Source organism: Lycorma delicatula, chromosome 2 (assembly GCF_047948215.1).
Source record: "Lycorma delicatula isolate Av1 chromosome 2, ASM4794821v1, whole genome shotgun sequence".
Taxonomy (NCBI): domain Eukaryota; kingdom Metazoa; phylum Arthropoda; class Insecta; order Hemiptera; family Fulgoridae; genus Lycorma; species Lycorma delicatula.
In genome coordinates this window covers 76,559,116-76,580,043 of record NC_134456.1, presented here as the reverse complement: position 1 = coordinate 76,580,043, position 20,928 = coordinate 76,559,116, and the positions used below count along the sequence as shown (strand labels likewise).

At 28.1% G+C, this 20,928-nt stretch overlaps 1 protein-coding gene across 1 annotated transcript in view; it reads left to right on the top strand.

The window, feature by feature from the left end:
* Positions 1-20,928, top strand: part of LOC142319896 (uncharacterized) — a 143,255-nt gene that overhangs the window by 39,457 nt on the left and 82,870 nt on the right. The window contains exons 6-7 of the mRNA XM_075357569.1: positions 2,014-2,096; positions 2,908-3,819. Of these exons, the coding sequence (XP_075213684.1) occupies positions 2,014-2,096; positions 2,908-3,819 (995 nt within the window). The remainder of the gene's footprint in view (positions 1-2,013; positions 2,097-2,907; positions 3,820-20,928) is intronic.

Here is a 20,928-nt window from a genome sequence, read left to right as displayed (position 1 = left end):
TCCTTATTCAGCAATAAAAATCTCTAACAATTGATTGTAATTATTATGAAGTAATTACAGTTATTTATACTTGAATTACAGCTGCATTTTATCATTTTCTGTCTTCCAAATTAACTGTGTTATTTTTTTATTGTAAATTTTTTTTATTACTTTATAATTCATTTTTATGCTTATTTGAACAGTTATTATGCACTTTTGTGCAATTAGTGTGGTTATAATAGAATGAGGAAATGATTGAGAGAATCTCTTACTTTGCACGCTTGTGCAAGCTCATGTTGTGTTTGTATGTGTGTGCCTGCTTGCATGCATTCTTGACTGAAGTGGTCTGTTTAATGTTACTTTTTATATATGTGTTATATCATAAAAATAAAATTGACTTTTTTTATGTTACTGCTCTCCTTTGATTTATATAATTAAATATACAAATTAATTTTTCTGACATTATAAGACAATTCAAGTTTGGTTGTATGTGTAGGAAAGCCCTTGTGTAAAGTGGTTAATATGTTGATAACCTTTTTAAAAAATCACACCTAATTTATTTTTGCCCATTTCTTCTTTTTCGTCCATTTTATATCAAAATTAATTATATAAATATTCTTATTTAAAACCATATGTAATAATTATTGTCATGTGATTTATAGTTTGGAAATTATAATAAGCAGAAATTGAAATTATTCTAGTTGATTGAACATACTGTTATTCTATGTACAGTCTATGTAATATCCAATAGAATCTATGTCTCTAAACTAGTAATCCTGTTTCATTTTTCTTTTCTCTGCTAGTACATTAAAAAGAAGTTGCTTACTACAGTCGTGATTTAAAAATTATTATTTTCCTCAAAAATTAGTCCATGAGATTAAATCTAAAACTTTTTAGATAATTTGATAATCTTTTTTATTTTAGTGAAAATAATTAAGTGTTCTTAATCTTTCATTAAAAATTCCTCCTCTGATTTTTCAGTCTAATTAATGTTGTATATCATAAATATGTTAATCAATTTAGGAAAATGTCACTGTTTCTGAATTGTAGAATATGTTGTAATTTTGGTATATTTTTATTTTAATCACCAATAAATGATGAGAATTATTCTCATCTTGTTATCACTTGTACTTTGTTCAAAATTTATAATTTTCTAACTACTTTAAAGATTTGTAGATGTTGATTCGATCAATATTAATGAACATTTATAATTTGATCAAGTAAAACTCCCAGTAGTATTCCTTTTGTCTTTTTCTTTATCATTTAACAACTATAATTATCCTGTGGTAAGTGTAGCACTGGTTTCAGGGCAGCTCATGTTGCAGACAAAATTTTGTTGATGTAAATTCATGAGTAGAGTTTGCAGAAATTAAAAGCTTGTAAACTTACATTTCAAAAAAAGTTTTCAAATTTTTTTCTATATAAGATTTTTGCATCAACTTATAATAAAGTGGCCTATGAATAATTATTTTGTAATGATATTAAAGATAATTTCAGCGCTAATAACTGATACTTATGGCAACGAAGTATACATTTATTTTATTACAATTTTTTTAAGTGTTTATTTAGTATAATACATGATTTTCCATGTTGATAATTTTAGGAATTCACTATTGAGAATATCAATAATTCATGGCAGCTAAGACATGGACAAACTGTGAAAAGATATGGACATATATCAATACATCAAAGTTTACAACAGTTTGGACAGGTGATACCATCTAGGCCTTCATTATTGCTTGTGTGGATAATTATTACATAAATAATATAGTTTAATATACAATTATTATAGCATACCGGTTTTATCACATTTTTTTTAATGAGAATAGATATTACAGCACAAAAGCTGCATAAAGCATGCATTTTTAGTGAAAACAAATCTTTGAATACTCAAGTAACATATTAAATTCATACTGTAGTTGGTTGATGAAGTGTAGTATAGCATATTTTTTAATTGTTAAAAGACTGAAATGAGATTACTGCAAACTAAATATTTTGTAAAGTAATTTAGTTGTTTAATTTCTTTTATGACAGGTTCCTGATATGCGCCCATTGACATCCAGTAGTTCTAGTTCATTTGAACCTCGATCTCATGATCTTGATTTGGATATCTACAGGTACAAGAATTTGAAAATTCTTTCTATACAACAATATATATAAATAATTTATTTTAATATTAAAGGTTTGTTCAAAAAGTTCCTTAAAATTTCCAAATAGCTAATCAACATGCAATTTTAGTATTCCAAAGTAAGTGGTGCCCTTTGTGTCTATTATCTACCATTGATTGTATCATTCTACAGTGGTTATTCATTATGCTGCAGCTGTTAAATCATTTATACATAAAATCTGCTTTATAATATTCAAGGTAGCTGATAGCTGATATTCGTGAGCAGTAATCAACATTAAATTTTTCTGAAAACTTAGAAAAATATTTATGGAGACCATGAAGTAATGAAACGCATTTATGGTGGTCAGTGTCATGAGGTGTATGTTTTCTTATGAATAATTTAAGCGATTTAAGAACACAAGTGAATCATCAATTCACTCATATTGCTCATATTGCATGTGCTTATGAAATCATATCATTCCAATTATCATTTAATAGTTAAGGAAATAAGAGAATAGTGCAACATATCACGATCATGTGACAACTGTCATAAAAAATTACATTTCCAGAGTTTGTTCGTGACGTGAGTGAGTATCAGCTGATATATTGCTTATGATTGGAGGTTCAGCTCAGAAGGAGAGTACCTTAAGTAGATAAAGTTCCCTCAGTTACAGGCCTACCAAAAAAAAAAAATCTAAAAAAGAGATTAGGAACTTTTTTTAAATGTTCTAAGAGTGCACTTTAGAAAACAGATTATGTTGTTAGTATTTGAAATTAAGTGTATTAAATTTATTCATTTGTTTATTCATTCTTTGTTTTAGATCATGTCGTAAGTTATCTGTTTTACCTGAAGAAGAGATAGTTGAAGTCCCTGCCTCTCCTAATCTGATGATGTTTGGAGGAACTCATCAGGCACATTCTTTTGATTCTTATTTACAACCTTCAGCCACAACTTCTGCAGGTCCAGTACGTCAACTGTCTGATCCTACTCCTCATCAAAACATCACTATACAACCACGTGTTTCCACACGTCGACCGCTTCAAATCCTTCAGACGCCTCAAGCACAATATTTCCATTTTCCAGACAGTTTTGAAACCGATTCAGGACTTGAATCTAAACCAACTGGTTCTCGTTCCAGCCCTGGAGACAGTGAAGATAGAATTACGTCTCCAACATATGGCATCCTACAGGACACTGCTTCCCAGTTGGTTACATACTCTCCAACATTGGCTATCCAGAATCTTGAGGTACCTCCACTGCATTTCTTCTCACCTACTCCAGATACATCCCCATTTAAAACTCCACCAGAAGGAATTTCCACAGTACAAACTCCTGAGTACTGCAGCACGCCACATTCTGAAATTTCAGATGCCAGAAAAAAATCTCTAGAATCAATGTCTGATACGCTATCCTTTCAGACACTTTCTGATACATCTCCTGGAAATGTTAATAACCCTACAACCAGTCCAAATTTTTCTCCAGAACCAGACTATCAAGCTGAACAGTCAGATGTTGAAAAGACAACTGTAGTATCTGATTTAAGTGCTCCTAGTAAATTAAAAGTGAAACCACTTCATTCTATGTTATCCGTTTTAATGGATTCAAGTTCTAAGACACCTATACCTAGTGGTCTTCCCAGTGAGGAGCTAACTAGAGTGCCTTCTCGACGCCGTCTCACTCGTTCTTTAGTTCGAGTCAGCTCTCAGACACCTCTTGAACTTGTAGAATTCAGGTAATAAAAGAAACATACTTAACATTGTTCTTCATCTTCATTTGTTCTGTTTTTAATTAAAAATACTGAATTATTTAATACATTTTTACTTTTGAAATTGGATTTACGTGTTTTAATCATATGAAAACTAAGATTATTTGTATTAAGGTATATTATTAATGCCTTATTAATATGCTATTAATTACCTTATTAATATATGCATGATTGTTTCTTTTCACACATATGTATTTTTTCCTTCTATATTGAGTTATTTCTTTCATAGAAATCCATTATAATTTTTTGTTACGTTTCATTAATTTTATTCCTAAGATATAATTAAAAAAAGAATATTATTATGAGATTTTTTCTGAGTAAATAGAGATGTTCTAAAATGTACAAAAGGATTTAATTTTAAAAAAAGGAAAAAAGAAGTTATTGGTTGTATAAACAATTTAGGATTATCATAGTCTTTCATTGCTTCCATTGATAAAAATAAATTATAGATATTCAGATTCTGTTATATTGCTTAGTTATACCTTAAGATTTGAATCTTGTCTTGTACCATTGAAACACTTAGATAATATTTAAAGGCATAAGTTTTAGACAACTTCATTTTATTGATATACAACACCTGATAATTTCCATATAATTTTTTTATTTATTCAGGTCATAATTTATTTGATACATCTAATACATTCAGATAACATGTGTTCTCTAGAATATATCTGCAGCTACTTTGGTTGATGAGCTATTTCACGGGATCAAAAAGAACTGCTCTATCATTTATTGGAAAGATCAATAAGAATGAAAGAAAAACCTTGATCAGAGCATTATTACAAAGTACAAAATTAATAGATAGAAAGAAGTGATTATTGCTCATATTAGTACACAGAAATAATAATTATATGAAATAATTTTGTTGCTACTCTGTAAAAATAATTAATAAAATCACTATCAGATAAAATAACAATTTTCAAGATGTATATCATCAAATATTATTAGATGTACAAACTGTAAATATTAAAATAATTATGCAGAAAATGCCAATTTTAGGTAAATAGTACTATTTAAAACATTGATAGGGAGTAACATTTTTGTAAAAGGAAATATTTTCATTATATTCTGAATGAAAAATTTGGAATTTGTTATGTAATGAATTAAAAATGGAAAGTAAAATATAATAAGGCCCTTTCTTATTTTCTTTAGTATTACTCTGTTTAATCTTAAAATAGTTTTGATTCCTGGTATGATGCGAGTAAACATTATTTTTGATTATTTTTTTATAATCATAATCTCATAGATCTGTTGTTATGTGAAGTGAGGATAAAATTAGTATAGCCAGGATATTATATTAACCAGTGGTTAATAATAATAAAGGGAGTATTTTTTTAATTTAGTGAAAAATCTGTAGAAAAATTATGTATTAAAGATCTAAAAATTTAACTTCTAATTACTCTGTTATAAAATTAAAATAAACTACTAATTTATAAAAATAAATTAGAGGTCCTGGATAAAGTTAGTTCCACTACTTGTATGTATGTTGTACATCCATATCACCTTCTTTTGTTCATGTTGGCTCATTGATTAATCCCACATGTATAATCAGATGAATGAAAAAATGAAAATTTCATTCTGTGGCATTGCAGCCCATATTTGTAATAGGAAATTGCTTTTGATGAAAATTTAATATGTGATATATAATTATATCACATCATTAGTTACTGTGTACCATGCTTGAATGATAAACTGCATCCCCTTATAAACTGACGATATAAACATTTGGAATGTCATAGGGAGGAAGCATCTGGGAAAATTTAGTTATGAAGTAAGGATAAAATGTAAACAGTTGAATCCCATTTGTTAAATAAACTTAATTTAATAAACCATTTCTTTTAAATAAACTAGACTGAGTTTTCTTACATGCTGTTAGTATTTATTAGATAGCGGCAATAATAGGCCACTTTAAACTTTAAGAAAGAAAATTAATTAATTTTTCCTAATATTTGGAGAACAACTGCATTATTTGTATTCAGGTTAATATTCCATGTACGCACAAAACTTGGGCTCAGATTTAAACTAACACTAATCATTGTTTTTATCACACAGTGCTGCTTCCTTTATATTTCTTTGCAAGAAACATCCTCTCTTTCAATACTTACCATCACACTGTCAATCCATTTTGATTTGGTCTTATGTCTCCGACTCTAATTTCATGGATCTTCTTATGTGCCTTATCATAATTATTTCTTTTGATATCTGTAAACCATCTAATTGTAACACTTTCTGAATTTCACTGTACTCATTCTTCACTTTTTCTATACCAGTTTTGCTTGTATTTTTTAATTCTCTTACATTCTCTTTTTGTTTTGGTCTAAGCCTGAGGCCATTTGTAATTATCCTTAAATAATAGTTTGTTATATAATGCTGTAATATATTCAAAAGATTTTTTGTTTTTTTAATAAGATTATAATTAAAGTTGTCATAAATCAGTCTTTATCATACATTTCATGTTTAATCTGATCCTATCTAATAATAAATGTCATATCAGTAAGGCATTTTGATGTTGTTTAATAACAGTATTTTCTGAATGAGCTCATAAGTTTTTGGCATGTTATATAATACAGTTCCACTTTGTATATCATTTCACTATATTAATAATTAATAACAATAACTAATTTGCATCAACTATTGGAGAGTTTTAATTATTTATTGTTATTTTGTTTGTGTTGAGGTACATCTATTATTTAAATGTTGGAATGTGGTAATGAGATGGATTTTTAGCATGCATTTTTGCATTCAGAATACATTCCTTTTATTTTGTCAATAAGTTTTTAATATTATATTGTGATTATGTTTGCACTTCATTTTTTATTGTTCAGTGATTCATTTGTCTTTTATTTAATGCGTTACACTTGTGTTTATTTCATCAGTTATAATTTGTGAAGAGATGGGATTTATAATTTCAAGATTATGCAGTATTGGTTAGTCGTTATTACTATTAACTTATTTGGTATGGACTGTCAATTGATCTTTCAATTTTTTTTTTTTGTTATTTTTATACTTAATTATTATTTAAATTTGTTTTCTTTAACATTTTTTTCACAAAAATTATAGTCTTTAATTATGCTAATTTTAAAAGGTAAGTTATACTTCAATGAATAATATCTTTAATAGTATTAATGTAAATTAGTCGTTTTTTTCAAGACTTTTTTCCATTTTAGGTGATTCTCGGTGATCAGATTAATATATTAGTTTAAACATGTTTACTAACTCTTAAGAAAGCTGTACCAGATAGCTTATGTGGAACTACAAATCCTTTCATATAGTTTTTATATGTAGCCATTTCTTCTTTGTCTTTTAGCTACTATAAAAATTTCATGTAGTTATTTAAGAATCTCTTTTTAATTCCTAAAATATGTTTAGTACTGTCAGATTTTTGTTCTGTTTCAATTTGATGTGTTGTTTACTTTGATTTTTTATATTAATTTTAGTGCTTAATTAGCATGATCCATTTCTTGAATGAGATTTTTTCTTACTACTTATTACTGCCTCTATTAACCACTATCTGACTTACATTTTATACATAAAATAATTTTGGATGTTTATTATTGTTTCATATGGTAGGTAATCACAATCTACTTATTTGACATATTCAGTATTACTGACTAAACTATGTGAATTGTATAGATGATTTGAATATTTTTTGTTTCTTTATCATCTTCATACCTAATATTGGATGTTAGCATTTTTTATGTATAACCTAATAATTCAAAACATATTCATGTGAAACTTCAAAAAATTGGTTTGAAAATTTATGTTAGTTTGCCCTAAATTTAAAAAGAAAATTAATAAAATGATTTGAGGTTATATAAAATAGCATGGTAAAATGAATACTGGTTTTATAAATGAACAACTTACTTCCTGATGGATTGAAAATGTTTTTCCAAAAGATCTTTTTAGAGCTAATATTACTCTTTCTCTTTAGTAGTTTAATTGTTTCAATTAGATCTTACAGGTAACATTTTTAATAAAATATTAATTTGTTTATGTTCTTGAGGTTGCACTGTTGTGTTTTTGATTGATTATTTTGAATATATGGGTCTGAAATTTTGTTTTATGTATATATTGTTAAACCTAATGATTTTATCAAGACAAAGGATTCTTGCCTTTTATGTGTTTTATTTTTGTTCACATTTTTATTATTTTACAGATATTGGTTCTTTGTAGATCATTGCATATTTTTAATAACTGAAAAAATTTAACAGATCATTTCAAAATCAGTGTGATCTTGAAGCTGGTGTTAAATTAAGAGTTAGGAAATAGTTGGTAGTTTGTTTTTAATTTGCAACAGATTTGAATGAAATTAATATTTAGATAGTTGAAAATTTAGTTTTAGTTTAATTGTGGATTAAAAATTTAGTCATATTTTTTCTGGGTTAATTAATTTTTTATTTAAGTTCTACTCATTTGAGCATTTATTATCATTTTGCTTAATTTTTTATTAAATCTGTCCTAGTTTATCCATTATTCTATTATTGATTGATTATCCAGTATATTCTTGATTACTATTTAGATAGAAAAATCAAGACTTTACATTTTAATGTATTTGTGTTATGCCATATCATTGTAATGTACTGTATATATTTAGTATATATTTTTGTACGTGTCCATTTACAAGTAGTACATAATAAATGTGATATAGTTAATTTTTTCTGATGTTTGTATTTTTGACATGTTATTTTTCATTAAATTATATGGTTGTAAACAATTTATGTAACATTTATTTAATAACATTTCTTTACTAGAATATTCGTAATTTAAATAGAGAGTATTATTAATATTATTTTCTCATGCTGTATATTTATCTGATAACTACTTCCTTAATTAATGCATTCTTACTTAGTCTTTTCTTGTGCTGTTTTAATTATTTGTTGCATGTTGGAGTGGTTTTCAAGTTTATTTAATGTGTAAACTGGTAGTTTTAGTTTAGTAATTCTTTTTATTTTTTGTTATTCTTGATTACATATTAATACAAATTTAAAAAGAAAATCTTTAATATTTTTATAAAACGTTTTCAGTTCACTACTTTCATGGAATTACTTTACATGTAATAATAGATTAGTTTCATCAGAATGATTTTTATTTATTTATTTTTTTAACATAATGTTTAATTGTTGATTTGTCCTTCACAGTATTTAACTAACTGATAAGAAAATCAGTTAATGTTTACTCCCACTACATTAAGCTACTTAAAATATATTGATACTTTAGTTGTTCAGTTGTCAGTTTGGTTCAGTTATATCTGCTACTTCTATTACAACCTCTGCTATTAAGTGTTTGTCATTTGTGTTTTGTATGCATTTGTTTGACAGCAGTGTACGTAATGATCAGTTGTATAATTTAATTATCCTATAGAAGTTTGTTGATAAGGTAATTTTTTTAATAACTTTTCTAGTTAGTTTTAAAAGTTTTTAAAAGATTTTTATGTTTTTTATTTGATTCTGTATATTTTTACATCTAAGTGTTTTTCAGTGTCACGTTTAATGAATAACCTTTTATGTTAGAAAATTAATGTTATTTATGATTTACATTTACAGTAATTTAAAATAATTAAATAATTATTTTATGGTAAATTAATTTTAAATTACAAAATATTGATCTTGTTTAAACTTTTATTTATATAATTTGAAAATTATAGTTCTTATAATTTGAAATTTTTTTTCAGATACTCTAAAAATTTATTAGAGATTACCAAAATTAGTATTTTATAGTCTTACAGAATTATAAGAGAATAGAACTTGAAAACACTGAATTAAAGAAGTATATATAAATATATTAATTTTACGTTATTCATAATCTCCTGTAGGAATCTGTATATATGAGTTTATATTCATTAGAAGTTAGTAGCAATATTTTTAAAGTTTTATTTTAATCATTTTATATACGAGTAGTTATGTCTCATAATGGCTCATCTAACCAGTGCTTCTAAAATGGCAATAAAAAATGATTAGAACTTTAAACAGAAAGATAATTTTATTTAATCTTTTAAAAACTACTTCTAGGTACTAAAAATTTATGCAAGATTATTTTTAAAAAGTCCTTTATTGTTTTTATTATACACTCTCCAGTAACTATAGACCTATGCCAGTTAGAGATACTGGACATCTTTTTTTTGTGATAAAATTAATTTTGTAAAGAGTGAAAAAAAAGCCAAACTTGACTGATTTTAAACCTAAAATCTTCTGAATGAAAGAAGTTATAGAAAATATTGTTGTAACAAAAAAGTGACTAAGAATATCTTCAGTATATTGAATTTTGTACAGGTTACCTTGACTTCATGAAAGTTTTATTTCATTTTTAAAATAAGTGGTCATTTATTATAGTTTATGCAGTACTCACCAGATTTCTGAAAAAAACTATATATTCATTTTGGATAATTATACATTCAGTATTTCTTAAATCGCACTTAATATTAAAAAAAAATAAAATTTTAGTTAAGTGATCAAGTTAGAGTTGTTTAGATCTAAGTGATGGTGATAAGATGGTATAATGGAATTGTAAACATCCTAAATTTTGGGTATTTGTGTGCATACTTTTTCAGTGGCTGCTCTCAAATCATTAATTTGTTTTGCAACGTAGTTTATCTCTGATAAAGTGCTAATATAATAAATTCATAAGATTCATTAAATTTCTATCTGTTTGGTGATGAGAAAGGGTTGTAAATGTATTTAAAAATGAGGTTTAAATAAGAATTTCCTTTCTCCTTTTATTGAAATGTATGAAAAATAAAATCATAAAAATCTGTTCCTTTGGTCACAATCCTTGACAGGTTATATCAAGAACCTTTTTACTTTTTCAATACTGTTAAAATATAGTTACTTTAATTTATACTCTGTGATCTGATTTTAATTTCAGTTGTTGAATAGAATATTGCAAATCCTCAGCGACAGAGCAAACCACTTCTATTTGTCAATGGTTATTTTTATTAGTTAAAATTGTTTAGTTACTTTATATAACTGATTAACATAATTTTTTGAATAAAATATTAATCGAACTGCCTTTTTAAATAATATTTCACTTAGTGAAATCTATTTATTTTTTATTGGTGATTATTTTTTTCTTTTTATTAAATCAATTTTAATAAATTATAAAATTACTTTGTTCAGATCGAAGTAAAGTTAAAAAAAAATTTTCTTCATTGTTAAATTACTTTGTTAATTCATAGTGTAAGAAGGAAATTGATTAAAGAATTCATATTTTAATTTTTGTAAGTTTTAAGATCCATTTAAAAATATTATGTCATATGAAATAATGATGTTATATATATCAAGGATTTCATTTTGTAACAGTATTATCTTAAAATAATGTGATCTATGCATAAAAAAATAAATTGAAAAAAAAGTTGATAATGATAATACTGTATTTAAAAAAAAAACAAATCTTATCACAAGATTATTACTTTTTTTACAGTCATTAACTTTTTACTTTTTCCAAATAAATCATGTGTTTGACAGCTTATTTTTCGTGTTAACTGCATGTAGTTTACAAAAAACTTACATGTAGTAAAACTATATGTGAGCTTATAAGAAAGCTTAGTTTGTTGGTGGAATTTTGCCTTCATTTATTTTTCAGTTAATTTTTTCATCCTAGCTGAACGATGATAGCCTGCATTGACTGTTTATTATTGTATGCTGAAAAATGTTGTTCATTAATAATGTTATTTTTTCAGCTGATCAGTTTCAGTACCTATCTTTTCCCATTTTCAAAAACCTTTCCATAGCATTTCATTGTTAAAATAAATATCTTTGAGAGTAGATTTTAGATCCTTAGAATCCAGAATCAGAGAAATGTTTTGTTTATTACTATCCATTAGTTAGCTGTTTCTCAATAATTACTTGATTATTTTCATGAAAAAAAATTTTTTGATGCTGATTAATAGCTTTTCCCTTATGTTTATCTTAAAATAAACATTTGCAAAATGACAGCTTGGTTTTTTAATTTTTTAGCCTGATTTCCTTAATTAGTAAAGTAATTACTTTATCTAAGAAGTACAACTATTTTCACAATTTTGGTTCTCACACTTTATCTTATAAACATTTAACTTGTAAATGTTTTTGAATTGCATTTATTTATAACTTATAAACACATAAAAACATATTTCATTTCCTAACATTTTGGTATTTTTTTCTTTTTATGTTCCTTTTTGTGCTATCTAACTAGCAGATCCGGCAATGCTTTGCTATTGCAAGATTTGAGTATATATATATATATATATATACACCCATTTCCCTTTTTCTTTTTTCCTTCTCCTTTCCCTGTTTTCTGTTTTTTCTTTTCTATTTTCCCCTTCTCTTTTCTCCTTCTCTTTTTACCTTCTTCCTCATTACCTTTTTCAATTTTCCCTTTTCTGATCTTTCCTATTTCCCTTTTCTAATTTTTTCCTTTCTCCCTTTTTCTCCATGCGTAAATCGGTCGAGTAGTTTTTTAGTCTATAGCGGACACACATATTTTAAGCACTGAAACGGAATCGTAAAATATTTAGTATAGTGTGTTGCTTTTACATCCAACAGATAGCGTTGTTTTTTTATAAAAAGCATGATTTTACCAGTTGCAGGTGTGACATCTTAGGTATATAAATAGTAGCTACATAAAAACACATGCGTTTTCAAATGCAACGTTGTGTCAAAATTTCAAAGCATTCAGTGAAGAACTTTCGGAGATTTAATATTTTGAACAAACGAACATTTACATTTTTATTTATGTAGATGTGAAATACATTTATAATTTAATAAAAATAATAATTTGACTTCTGGGTGTAAGTTGTGTTAACTCAGATAGCTTATGAAGTAAACTATTTTTCACAAGTTTGGATCTGCATTATAAAATATAGCAGCTAACTTTTATTAAATCTAGTGTCTAGGTTACCCAATAATTAACTCAGATTCTGATGATGTTCTTTAGATTGTTATGACTTATTTTATGGATTAATTACATGTAATTATTGAAATTACTTTAAGGGTAATTGTTGCATTGCCTGAGATTTATAGTTTCAAATAAAATAATACTGATAGTTTTTATTTCTTGTTTTGTGAGAAACAAAATAGTATTGTGATGCTGATTAGAAGTACATTGTATTTCATTAATATTTTTATAAGAAGTGTGTATTGAAATCAAGGGCAACTTATTTATTTTAGGTTGGATTTTCAAGTTACAACCCAGAAAATGTAATGAAAAATTATTTCATTTGATGCCTGTTCAAATTGAGTTTTAACATATGATGATTTTGAAAGGTAGAATAGTAATTTTTCATAGGAATCTATTATTATTGTTTTTTTTTACTAGATTGAAGGCTAGAACTCTATTGATTTTGGTTGAAATTGTTCCAAAATTATGAAGTTAATGAAAAGTACCTTTTTTGATTTAATTTAAACATCATCGAAGTAGTAATTTAATAATATTTGTAAAAAGAATTTATATTTTAATGATTTGTATACAGGTTGTGTTAAAAAAGTTGAATGATTTAAGAATTAAGTCTAAATCTAATGAATATCAACCATCTGAATAGTTATTTCTAGAACTTTTCTACATATTGTTATATGTACTATATATCCAAAAGAAAAATATATTATGTATAATGGTTCTATGTTTCTTATATTTAACCAGTTACTATTGAAAGGTTGTATTTTATTTGTTTATAATCTTTTTTTTTAAGTAATTGTCACTTTTTTTAGGAGATATTTTTCAGTCTTATCAAATCTGTAATTTGGTTATAGATGACATATATCCCTTGGAAAGTTTATAAAAATTTGTTTTTCAAATATGGAGATTATTACTTGCGTGGTTTTATAAGAAATTTCTTAAAGTTTGAATCCTTAAGTGCACCGCGAGGTCTGATGATCGATATCAACACGATAGTCAAATTCATCCCAAACATGTGAAAGTATATCCTGTTCAACACCACCTAAAGTGTTTATAAAATGATGTTTTAAGTCATCTACATCAATAGAAAAAGGAGGGAAATACTTTGATTTTTATAAAATTCCACTTAAAGTAGTCAGAACACATTAAGTATGGACGTTTTGGTTACTAATGTATCATTACCATGTTTTCATCAGTTACATGACCAATCCAATGTCTTTGAAGGTGTTCATCCAGATAATTTTGAACCTCTGTTTGTGAGTGAGTAGAACATCATTTTGTTTGAGAATGAAATTCTTAGTATCATCTTCAAGCTAAGACATTTAGTTATGAAGATAAATTCCTCAGGTTACTGAGTGTTTGTGATAAAAAGAACACTCCATACACCTTTATGCAGGAAATACCGCAAAACATGTTCACTTTCGGCAAATTATGTACGTGTTGCATAGATTTCCTAAGATTTTGTTTTCTTCATATTTGTATGTCGTGCCTATTGACTTCCCAGTAATGAGAAACGTACACTTGTCACCAAAAATTAGGCAACAAAAGAAACAATCTTCTTCAAAACATTCTTGCTTGTGCACACAGAAATCATTATGTAAGACATATTGAACCTAAACTTTGTATTAACTGTAGTTTAGAAGGTGTCATTTTTAACAGTTTCTGCAAGATTTTCCATGCAGTCGTTTGTGGAATTTGTAATTCTAAACCCACTGTACTAGTTGATTTACATAGACCACTTTGCTACTCAGCACGAACATGATTAACATACTCTTCAGGCATGGAGGTCTTCCAGAAATTTTCTTTTTACACAGACACCCTGTGTTTTTATTACTTTTACCAGTCTTACATGGATTGCTTTGATGGAGGTCATTTATTTTTCTTTGTTCTAAAACATCATTGCACGATACTCAATTCAAGCAGATAAAAAAGCTTGCTCCACAAGAGTAACAGCTAAGACTGGTTATAAGACACAATAACCAATTTGGAACAACTGTTGCACCAACTGGAAAAAAAAACATTTCCTGTAAATCCATATTAGTTATTTTTTTTTGTATTAAGTCATTTGACTGGTTTGATGTAGCTCTCCAATTCCCTATCTAGTGCTAACTGTTTTCATTTCAGTCTACATCCCTACAGCCTACATCCCTAACAATTTGTTTTACATATTCTAAACGTTGCCTTCCTGCACAATTTTTTTCTTCTACCTGTCCCTATAATATTAAAGTGACTATTCCAGGATGCCTTAATAGTATGTCTCTTCTTTTAACTATATTTTTCCAAATGCTTCTTTCTTCATCGATGTGCCGCAAAACCTCTTCATTTGTCACTTTATCCACTCATCTGATTTTTAACATTCTCCTATAGCACCACATTTCAAAAGCTTCTAATCTTTTCTTCTCAGGGACTCCGATCGTCCAAGTTTCACTTCCGTATAAAGTGCGGAATGTTATTGCACTATGTATAATGTAATGTTATTGCACCGTATATATGGAGCATATATACAGAAGTTTCACTTCCGTATATATGCTCCAAACATATACTTTCAAAAATCTTTTCCTGACATTTAAATTAATTTTTGATGTAAACAAATTATATTTCTGGCTGAAGGCTCATTTTGCCTGTGCTAATCGGCATTTTATATCGCTCATGCTTCGTCCATCTTTAGTAATTCTACTTCCCAAATAACAAAATTGTTCTACCTCCATAATATTTTCTCTTCCTATTTTCAGATACAGTGGTCCATTTTCGTTATTTCTATTACATTTCATTACTTTCGTTTTGTTCTTGTTTATTTTCATGTGGTAATTCTTGCGTAGGACTTCATCCATGTCGTTCATTGTTCCTTCTAAATCCTTTTTATTCTCAGCTAGAATTACTATATCATCAGCAAATCGTAGCATCTTTATCTACTGGCCTTTCTGTCATTCAAATCTTTTAATGCTCTTTTAAATTCAGATCTCACTATCGTTTCTCCCCTTTCATCCTCTTCGACTTCCTCTTCTTCCTCAATAACAGCATTTTCTATTCATTTCTTCTATATAACTCTTCAATATATTCCACCCACCTATCGACTTTGCCTTTCATATTACAAATCGGTGTACCATCTTTGTTTAACACATAATTAGATTTTAATTTATGTACCCCATAATTTTCCTTAACTTTCCTGTATGCTCCGTCTATTTTACCAATGTTCATTTCTCTTTCCACTTCTGAACACTTTTCTTTAATCCACTCTTCTTTCGCTAGTTTGCACTTTCTGTTTATAGTATTTCTTAATTGTCGATAGTTCCTTTTACTTTCTTCATCACTAGCATTCTTATATTTTCTACGTTGATCCATCAGTTGCAATATATCGTCTGAAATCAAAGGTTTTCTACCATTTCTCTTTGTTCTGCCTAAGTTCACTTCTGCTGACTTAAGAATGTTCCTTTTTAACATTCTTTCATTCTTCTTCTACATTTTCTACCTTATCTTTTTTACTCAGACCTCTTGCGATGTCCTTCTCAAAAATCGTCTTTATCTTCTCTTCATCAAGCTTCTCTAAATTCCACCGATTCATCTGACACCTTTTTTTTGAGGTTTTTAAGCCCCAATCTACATTTCATTATCACTAAATTATGGTTGCTATCAATATCTGCTCCAGGGTAAGTTTTGCAGTCGACTAGTGGATTTCTAAATCTTTGCTTAACCATGATATAATCTATCTGATACCTTGCAGTATCTTTTTCCATGTGTATATTCTTCCATTATGCTTTTTAAACTGGGTGTTGGCAATTACTAAATTACACTTCGTGCAAAACTCTGTAAGTCGGTCCCCTCTTTCATTCCTTTTGCCCAGCCCGTATGCACCCACTATATTTCCTTCCTGCCTTTTCCAGTGCTTGCATTCCAATCTCCAACTATTATTAAATTTTCATCTCCTTTTACGTGTTTAATTGCTTCATCAATTTCTACGTATACACACTCTAACTCATCATCATCATGGGCGCTTATCATATAGACGTTAACAGTCGTTGTTGGTTTAGGCTTTGATTTTATCCGTATTACAATGATTCTATCGCTATGCATTTTGAAATACTCTACTCACTCTACTCTTCTCTATCTTCTTGTTCATTACAAAACCTACTCCTGCCTGCCCATTATTTGAAGCTGAGTTAATTATTCTAAAATCACCTGACCAAAAGTCTGTTTCCTCTTCCCACCGAACCTCACTAATTCCTACTACATCTACATTTATCCTATCCATTTCCCTCTTTAAATTTTCTAATCTATCAACCTTTTTTTGACTTCTAACTTTCCACGCTCCGACTCCTTGAATGTTATTTTTTAATTTTCTGGTGACCCCTTCCTTAGTAGTCCCCACCCGTAGATCTGGACGGGGGACTAGTTTACCTCCGGAATATTTTATCAAGGAAGGCATCATTGCTATATGAAAATGCAGAGAGCTACATTTTCTTGGAAAAAAAGCAGCTGTTGTTTTCCATTGCTTTCAACTGCGCAGTACCCAGAGAACTGAGTGATGTTGATACGGCCGTTTAAGTCGTCCTGACTTACGCCCTTAACAACTACTGAAAGAGCTGCTGCCCTCTTTCAGGAATCATTCCTTAGTCTGGCTCTCAACAGTTACCTCTCCGATATGGTTGCACCTTCGGTCCAGCTACTCGGTGTATCACTGAGCACTCAAGCCCCCTCACCAATCGCAAGGTCTCATGATTCATAGCAGGAGATTAGTTATTGGTCTTTTCATATAAGTTAATTTTTGATGACGTATCTATTTAATTTATAGTCACAAATAAAAATAAACTTGAGAATTTATTTTTAAGGTAGAAAATTAACAGGAGATTGAGAAATTTAATGAGTTTCCAGTAAAATTAAGTAACAGGTTTTAAATACTAGAAGAGAATGAAGGGATTGACAAGGGGAGGGAACTGGAATTTAAACACCAGAGAGAGCTATTAAAAAAATTATCATTAATTCTAAGCGGTGGAGGGGAGGAGATTTAAATGTACAGTAAAGGAGGTAATGGTTAATAGAGTAAGGTTTTATGAAGCAGGTTACCAAAGAAGCCACGATTTAATAAAAGTGCAAAGAAGTTGATAAACACAAAAAAATTATTGACACAACTGAGAGTTAAGGGAAATTACAAGAAGTAAGTATTCAGCCAATAGAAGATTGTGATCTGAGAAAAAGAAATATATAAAGGATTGTTAGAGGAAGCTGAAGATGAAATGAATAGCAATAATTCTAGAAAATTTACAGGTTGGTAAGATATTTTAAGAAAAGTTTTTTACTGCCTGAATACACTGTGTAAAAGACTACAGTAGTCTTATCACATCATATAAGTTTAAGAATTAATTAAAGCCACTTTAAAAAATTACTTAACAGCCAGGAATGAGGAGAGAAGGAGAAAGTAGCTCCCTGCCAAAATGTCCAATCATAATTGAGGACCAAACATTAGAGGAAGTTAAAATAGTCATTATAGTCTTAAAAATGAAAAAACCCAGTTAAGAATGCCATACCTTTTTTTAGAGCAAAAACCCTTCGTATTATAATCAGTTGGAACAAACATATAACAAAAAAAAAACTTACAACTAGTATCACAGCTAACACACTAAAAACTTACTTAAAATATATATCATAGTCAGGATTTTTTTATTTAAAAAGAACTATAAAAAAATAAATAAATTTTAAAAAACATAAATGAAGTCTAACGAAGTCTAAAAGGAATGTAATGGGGCTCCTTCTCGGATAACATAAAAGAAATAAGATAAGAACCATAATAATAATAATAAATTTAAAGTAAAATAATAAAAATGGATAGCACTACTAGGAATGGCATAACTATGGAAGTTGTGAAGAAAGGAAGCAAAGATGTGATAGAGGTGGCCCTATGTAATCAAATTCTGGAGATTGGAGAACCTTCTGAAGGATTGGAAGGAAGCAGTCATTATCCCATTGTATAAGAAAGAACTAGAGTGTAAAATCTTTGGAGGTGTCTCCCTATTTGATTTTAATAATAAAATTCTATCAATGTTTATTTTAAAACATCTAGAAATATATATCACATCAATAATTAATCAGAAAACTCAGGCTTGTTTTTAGGGAGAAAACCATAACAGATAAAATATTTATTCTGACAGAACTGGTATAAAAAATTTGGGAGTTGGGAAGAACACATGAATTCTGTTCATTAATTTAGTGGTATTTCTAATCATTAATAGTATTTAAAGTTTGATCAGGAGCAAGATATGTAAAGTTATAGAACTGAATGAAATAACTTATAAATGATTATAGAAAACTAAGGTATGTATGTATCATAAGCTCAAGAGGAAGAGTAAGAACTGAAACATCTTCAAGAGTTAGATAATGTAGCCTACAAGGTAGTCTGTGTAAAGTGGGAGTTGTTAAATAGCATCCAATTTCAAGTGCTTTCCTCTTAGCCTTTGCCGTAGACTCTTCAAGTACCTAGATATCATATTGAATAATAAAAAAAAAAAATGGGAAAAGAAATCCAATGTCGAACAGTATTTCATCAGAAAAGTTACTTTGTCCTAACTAAACTACTGTCATCTAAAATGCTACACAAGCATATAAAATAAGTCTCTCATCCAACCAGTTGTTTTGTGCAGTCCTGAAGCTTGACTAGTGAGCAAAAGCAGTTAAAAAAGATTAATCGCTTATGAGAATAAATGCTGAGAAAGATTTTTAGATCTATAAAGAATGAAACATGTGAAACAAGAGGAAAAATAAAAAGAGGTATGGGAAACTAAATAATTGGAATGATTAAAAGGATATTTTGAGGAGTGTACATGTGTTTGTTTTTTGATGAGCGGGAAGAAAGATCAAATGGAAGGAGATCTTTGGGAAGAGCAGGTTGAGATTTTTAGACCGAGTGAATTAAGATATGACTAGCCTTACAAGTGAAGAGAGAGTGTCTGTTAGATCATCAGTGAGACCAAAATCAATCGGGGTAAAAGAGAATGTACAGGTTATAAAAAAATTAAAAAGCTCCAACCAGATTATACCAATGATGCACTCACTTTACAGGTCCTAGCATCCTCATTCATACTTAGCAGAATCGAATGCATACCTTCTACAGAACTGAAAAGAGGAAGAAGGTATCATAGTTACGGAAAGGATAAATAAGAAAGGATGATTATGTTCAAAGGAACCTTAATTCAACTCAAAAAACTGTATCGAGAGGAAAGCCTCTTAACAGGCAGCTTACACTCATCCTATATTTAATTTTTTTTGCATAAACTGGCAACTTCACTCATGAATTTCCAAGAATTAGAAATGACTTTCTAAAAGAATAATCTTGCCCATCCCTGAAATGGCATGCAGAATGTGGAAGTATTCAGTTGAACTTACTCAGTTAAATCTTCACTGGAAATAAACAATAGCAGGTGGATCTTATGGTAACTGTTGTAATTAGGATTAATATTTTGTTGTAATTTTGAATCTAACGCACTGAATTTTCTATATTGGATGGATAGAGTGAAATTGAAAATATTCATATTGACAGTTTATCATTGATGAGATTAATGTCAATTTTTTAAGTACTACATTTGTTTCTACACTTCTGTTTAGTAACTACATAGATCGATCTATTCACTTTCCTTTATACAATTTTATTTATTGTAGATTTTACTGAAATGTTCTGTAGCTCAGTTGGATGTTTGATTCTAAAATTGAAGTGAAATGTGAACGTTCTTTAAAAAGAATTAAAGTAAAATTTGCACTTTCACAATTATTTATATATATATATTTTTTTTTGTTAAATAGATAACAAGGTTTTTCTGATTTATTGATGAATTAATAACATTGAATAGTCTTTTGTAGGATTGCCCTCATATCACCAGGAAATAGTTATCTAATATTTATTTATAAGTTACTGGTTGCACTAAAAGATATTACAACAGATTTATTTAAATAAATGTATTTATAATTTAATAATATATTAAAAAGAATATATTTCAATGACTGTTTAATTTTTGTGGTGTAAAAAGATTTTCATTTTTACAGAACAATATACCGACGAGTTTTTAAATAATACAAACTTATAAGCCTGCATTTTCAACATTTATTTAATAAAAATATTCTTATAATTAATTAACACCACCAAAATTGTTATTGTATTTATTTGTTTATTATCTTCACATTGTTTCATTGTTATTTCATATAATTATTACTAGTATTTTTTTATGT